Source organism: Microtus ochrogaster, chromosome 8, assembly GCF_000317375.1.
Source record: "Microtus ochrogaster isolate Prairie Vole_2 chromosome 8, MicOch1.0, whole genome shotgun sequence".
Lineage (NCBI taxonomy): Eukaryota > Metazoa > Chordata > Mammalia > Rodentia > Cricetidae > Microtus > Microtus ochrogaster.
This window is the reverse complement of record NC_022015.1, coordinates 71,067,974-71,074,130: the sequence shown is the minus strand read 5'-3', so window position 1 is coordinate 71,074,130 and position 6,157 is coordinate 71,067,974. Positions and strand designations below refer to the sequence as shown.

General features: G+C 46.6%; 1 protein-coding gene across 2 annotated transcripts in view; it reads right to left on the bottom strand.

Moving 5' to 3' along the window:
• Window positions 1–6,157, bottom strand: part of Cnnm1 (cyclin and CBS domain divalent metal cation transport mediator 1) — a 62,891-nt gene that overhangs the window by 8,429 nt on the left and 48,305 nt on the right. For both annotated transcript variants that reach the window (XM_013348192.2, XM_005352318.3), the window contains 2 exons: window positions 640–823; window positions 340–489 (listed from right to left, as the gene is read on the bottom strand). In XM_013348192.2, the coding sequence (XP_013203646.1) occupies window positions 340–489; window positions 640–823 (334 nt within the window). The remainder of the gene's footprint in view (window positions 1–339; window positions 490–639; window positions 824–6,157) is intronic.

The following is a 6,157-nucleotide window of genomic DNA, read 5'->3' as shown; positions in this document are numbered from 1 at the left end:
GGGGGGGGGGCTCAGAAGCTCAAGGTTCTGCTACAAAATAGGTTTGAAGCCAGCTAGGGTTACATGAGACCTTGTGTTTAAAAAACAAACAGACAAACCCAAAACTGTGAATTGAGAGGCTAGGGTATAAATCCAAGTAGAAAACAGCTCCTACCAATGCTCAAGTTTTCCTGGAAAGGTGAATTAGATAGGCCTGATACATGATAGGCACCTCACTCCCGTGCCCCTCCTCTCTGATATAGGAGCTAGGAGCCCAGGGCCCCCCAAGCCCGCTGGTTCTGAACCACACTTGTATCCCAGAGCGGTGATCTCCCTTGCTCCTCTGGACCCAGCTCTGACCTGCTGTTGTGGGAACAGCCGCAGGGGACAGCGAGAGCTGGGGTGTCTTGTTCTCCTCAAAGTCGGCCATTTCTTCCTGGGGGAAGGCCATCTCCTCCATCCTCAGGTACACGACCTCCCCGGGGCTTCTCAGACCATCTGAGCGGCTGCCTAGGGAGGACAGTGAGTATGTCACCACTGTGCCTTGGAGGAGACCTAGGGCTCCGCCAGGCACAAGATGGCTGCGGAGCAGAAATGGAGGCGGTAGGGAGGGTTGCTCATACCGCACAGCAGCCCAGCCCGTCTGCCAGACTGACTCACACGGCAAGCTGGTCCTGTTGCTCAGGAGTGTGAGGACTGGGTCATCCTTTGGAGTCTGGGGTGTGCCCCGGGTCGTAGGGGCCTTGGTGGAGTCCCCATCAGTGAAAGCCTCCATGTCTGGGGACTGGGGCGAGCTGTCCATGTGGCAGGCCGTGAGTGCATTCTGGTACTGCTGTCGTGTGATCTGGAAGGAAGTGGACAGAGGCTCAGGAGAGCGGTGTAGACACTGCATCACAAATAGCTCCTCTGGGATGCTTTGGAAGGCCTGGCCTGAGGCCTGAGGCCATGAAGTGGAGTTCCACCCAAGCGCATTAGCCCCGCAGAAAGACAAAGAAGGGTCCTTACTTGCTGACCACAAACACCCATTATACATTGTTCTGGCTCTAGACTTTGCAGCGTACTGGGAAGAACCTGCCCGGACCTCTTCTTTGTTGCTGCAGCAAAGTATCCGAGCCTTGTACTCTATATAGAAAAGAGGTTTGTTTGGCTCAAGATCTTGGTGGTTGGAAAGTACAACCAGCATGGAGCTGACATTTGGTGAGAGCCTCCCTGGCTGTATCACACGCTAGAGAAGCAGAAAGGGAAACGGTTGACTGTAGCAGGGGGCTAAACACATAGGCCAACCTTGTTTGACAACAACCCAGTTTCACAAAAGCCAATACAGTCCCAGGAAATGATATTAATCCCCTTCGAGGAGGTGGACCCTGTAACTCTCACATTCCTCTAGGTTCAACCTCTGGAAGAGCCACCTCATAATACTGTTACACTGGGGACTTTGCTAAGCTTTGGGGACACACTCAAACCATCCCCAAACCAGGGGATGTGGGCCAGACAACTGTGACTCTCACCCTTCAGTATCAGACCACAGGGTTTGTTACATCCAGGTTTCTGGGCCCAATTCAGAATGTTTCTAATTTACTAGCTCAGCATCCAAAACAGGATTTCCATTTCTAGCAAGTTCCACGTAAGGCTAGTGATACTGTGCTTTGCAGGGAACTAACTGACCTGTGCCTCACACTAACTAGGTCTCAGTCAAAGCGGTTTAAAGGACACAGCGGCATTGGCTCGCAGCTGGCTTTGGTAGTTTGCAGGCGAAAACTAAGCCTTGTGCTTTATAATGTGGAAATGTGTGTGTCTGTCCACTCACTGTCTGCCCAAAGCTTCAACAGAGTCAATGCTCTTGCTGAGAACACCTCATGGCCCAGCCTCTGCTGTCCCTCACTCAGCTATCTGAAGTTATGTTCTGTTGTGGAATATTTGTTTAAGATGTGTTACATTTGTTTATACTGCAGAATATTTGTTTAATGATGCAAAGATGTGTTGCATTCTTTTATGCTGCATTTGTTTAACTCTGTAAAGCTGTGTTAATTTGCCTGCCTAAAACACCTGATTGGTCTAATAAAGAGCTGAACTAGGCAAGGGGGAGAAAGTGGTGGGGTTGGTGGGCAGAGAGAATAAATGGGAAGAGAAATCTAGGGAAAGGAGGAGGAACAAAAAAGGAGGAGAGGAGGATGCCAGGGGCCAGCCACTGAGCCACACAGCCACACAGCCAGTCACAGAGTAAGAAGGATGGGAAGATATAATAGAATAAAGAAGGCAAAATGTAGTTAAAGAGAAACGGGATAATTTAAGATAGAAAAACTGGCAAGAAACAAGCCAAGTTAGGCCCGGCATTTATAAGTAAGAGTAAGTCTCCATGTATTTATTTGGGAGCTGGGTGGTGGGCTCCCAAAGAGTGGAAAAAACAAAACAAAAAACCAACTACAATGTTACATGTAGAAAATTCCTACAGGACACTTGATAAAGAGAGCAGTTGACCCTCCAGTAGCTATGTTCTGTAGTGATATTTCATTTGTACTTTAATAAATAAAGCTTGCCTGAAGATCAGAGAGTAAAACAGTCGCACTGATCAGCCTTCCAGACCAGGCAGTGGGCACACACACCTTTAATCCCTGTAGTCACACTAGCTCGCCATAAAAGCTGGGCAGCAGTGGTGCACACCTTTAATCCCAGTCCTAGAGAGGAAGATAAGATGGGAGGAGACAGCTGTCAGACACAGTCTCATCCTGAGATTCCTAGAGACAGGATCACCATTTTGGACTGAGGTAAGGGCCAGTGGCTGGCTGATTCGCTTTTCTGACCTTCAGGTTGAACTTTATTTATCAAAATACAAATGAAATATCACTATATTGTTCTTTAAAGAATTACTTTTATCTTATTTATTCTTAATTAAATTTTAGTTTATGTGGGGTGTGTGTGTGTGTGTGTGTGTGTGTGTGTGTGTGTGTGTGTGTGTGCGCGCACACACACACACACACACACCTTCAGAGGTCTGACGAGGGTACAAATCTCCTGGAGCTGCACTTACAGGCTGTTGTGAGCTGCTCCACAAAGGTGCCGGAAACTGTTGAGCCATCGTTCCAGCCCCCCGCTGTGTTCCTCAAAATATTAATTTAGACTTGTCTTCTAGTTTAATCAAATAAGGCAAAGTCATCCTTTACCCAGAAAGTACAACAAGAAACTCAGGGCCTGCTGCTCAGCACCCATGACTCAAGCCTTGGTTTTGTCACTTTTGAGCTGGGTAACACTAGCCAGATCACTAGCCCCTCTGAGTTTGTAGAACATGCCTGGAGAACAGAGATAATATGAGCTCATGCATTATGCAAACATTCCATATGACTATTTATCACACGCCCACATACATCTCTCAATCTGACTTTGTATGAGGCATACATTTCAAAGACAGGTGTCATATTCACCAGCTCTCTCCTTCTAAACTCTCCACAGCATGCCATGGTGTGGGGGAGGAGGAGGGGCAGTGGCCCTCTGTCCCCAGAGTCTGTGTGACCGGTGGTGTTAGAGAGACAAGTCTAGAAGCTTGGTAAAGCCTTCAGTAAGAAGACACAGCCAAAGAGGACAACAGCCGGAGGCAGATGCCAGGGAGAGGCCGTGGAAGGATCAGGAAAATGGACAGGAAAAGCTACAGCAATCGCGGAAAAGCAGGAGAAAGGAGATAATGTTGGGTTTGACTTTGGACTGGATCTGCTGGCTCAGGACTTCCATCTGCCAGGTAGATGGTTGTGTCCCCCAAGCTAGATGCCTTTTGGGAGTGAAACTGTTGTAAAATGCTTTGTTTTCCTTTAACACTTTTTTATATGTGGGAGGCTTCTGCCCTGTTGCCCCTGCGCTGAGCTATGCTTCAAACACCACTGTGGGGGAAAGAACAATATAGGAATTAATGACCGCTTGATAACAACTCTAAGGGAGGGAGCCCTCCTGTGAGATACTGAGTTCCCTGTCATTGGAAGCAGTCACCGTGTTAAACCCCCACTTGTTGGTCCTGTTGTCCTGGCTGTGTTTGTCAACTTAACACAGGCTAGAGTCATTGCAGAGGAGGGAGCCTCTGTTGAGAAAATGCCTTCCTAGGGTTGTGCTGTAGGCAAGCCTGTAGGGCATTTTATTAATTAGTGATTGATGGTGGAGGGCCTGGCTAATTGCAGGCCGGGGCCACCTCTGGGCTGGTGGCGGTTCAGGGTTCTATAAGAAAGCAGGTTGACCAAGCCATGGGAAGAAGGCAGTGAGCTGCACCCCTCCAGGGCCTCTGTGTCAGCTCCTGCCTCCAGGTCTCTGCCCTGTTTGAGGTCCTGTCCTGACGACTTCCTTTGATGATGAACAATGATGTGGAAGTGTGAGCCAAATGAACCTTTTTGCTCCCTAAGTTGCTTTGGTCATGGTGTTTTATTACAGCAATAGAACCCTAACTAAGAAGCCTGCTGTAAAGAAGATTCAGACAGCTGCAGCCAGAACTGGACATTAGGAGAAGCACGGTGGTGTGTGTGTTGGAGGGAGTGCTTGGCCCTAGGTGCTGGGTAAAGGGTAGAGTTTGGGGGAGGGTCTGCATGCCAGTGGGTGGCTGTTAAAAGGGACGGTGCCATTGACTGGTTACCTCTTGCTTTCACACTGTTTTAAGAAAAGAATTAAACTTTAAACTACCCCTGTGCTAACGCATCACTTAAAAAACAAAACAAAAACCTGTCTCCATAGGGACTATAGAGAAGGCTTAGCAGTTAGGAGCAATTGTTCTTGCTGAGGAACTGGGTTCTAGTGTCAGGCATACACAGACCTACATGTGAACAAAATACTCAGACACATAGAATAAAATGAATAAATCTAAATAAATTAGAAAAGAGAAACTGTCGACATAAACTCTGTTCTGAAGAATGGACTCAGGTTCAAATATCCCTTTTCGTCCTTTCTTTCCCTTTGGGCAAGTTTTGTTATTAGTGCTAGGGGGTGGATCCAGGACCTGGGACATGCCAGGCAAACAGGGCGCAGCTGAGTTACACTCCTGGCCCTGACAACTTTTCAATTTAGCATGTTATTGTTAAATAGAAATATTGTTTAGGAGTTAAATGAGAAACAGGCCAACCAGAGCTACATGCGACACCCTGTCTCCGAAAAACAAACAAGAGAGAAACAGGTAAACTAATTCTATCAATGTGGCCTTGATGGTCAACAGTTCTCATCACCACCAGCCCAGAACTGGGGCAGCCAGATCCTTTCCCAGCCTGCTTCACTGCAGCCTCCCATAGCCTTTGTGGGCGTGCCCCACATGACACTGCCTTAAGCCGGCTCTGGTTCCGTCCCAGTTTTTAAAGGTCCAGACATTGTCCAGATAATATAGTGCTTTAAAAAAGTCACATAGTTTAGTACCTGCACGGGTCATTGTTATTGCCACGTAGTTTAGTACCTGCACTGATCATTGCTATTTAACTTATTTTTCTCCTCTTATCTATTTGCAAGGTTGTTTTATATAAAACAATTTACATACTTATATTTTGAATTTTTTTTTTAGTTTAAAATTTTTTATGTGTCTGGGTGTTTTGCCTGTGTGTATGTTTGTGCAGCATGTATATGTCTGGGGTCCATGGAAGCCAGAACAGGGTGTCAGATCCCCTGGAACTGGAGTTACAGATGGTTGTGAGCTGTCATGTGGGTGCTGGGAATTGAACCCAGGTCCTCTGGAGCGCAGTCAGTGCTCTTAACCACTGTGCCATCTCTTCAGCCCCCATATTTGTATCTTATATTCAAATATATTTAGCACACTGCACAGTAGCCAAAGAACATTGTTAATACTCAAGAAATTCACAAATTAATACTCAAGAAATTGGCTGATGAAGTTAAGCAAGCTAATTTTCAAAAGACAATGTTTTCTTCTTGTCTCTCATTCCCTGCTGCAATGTAGCCGTGTAATCTTAGCAGTAACTCGAGTTTAGATTTTCCTTTCATACTTCGGCCAGTCAATAATTTAAGAAGCTCCTAAATCATTATCTTGAAACTAACAAAGGTAAGGTTTCCCTTTTGGGAATCTTGACCTGGCAGCCAAGGCACCCAGAAGAGAACCTTTAGGCTCTGGATGTCTCGTCATTTTTTGAACCTGTGATTTATTAGCCTTCAAAACACGATCCTGCAATTTAGTGATCTTACCACTAGATGGTAATGGTGACCAAAGTCATAC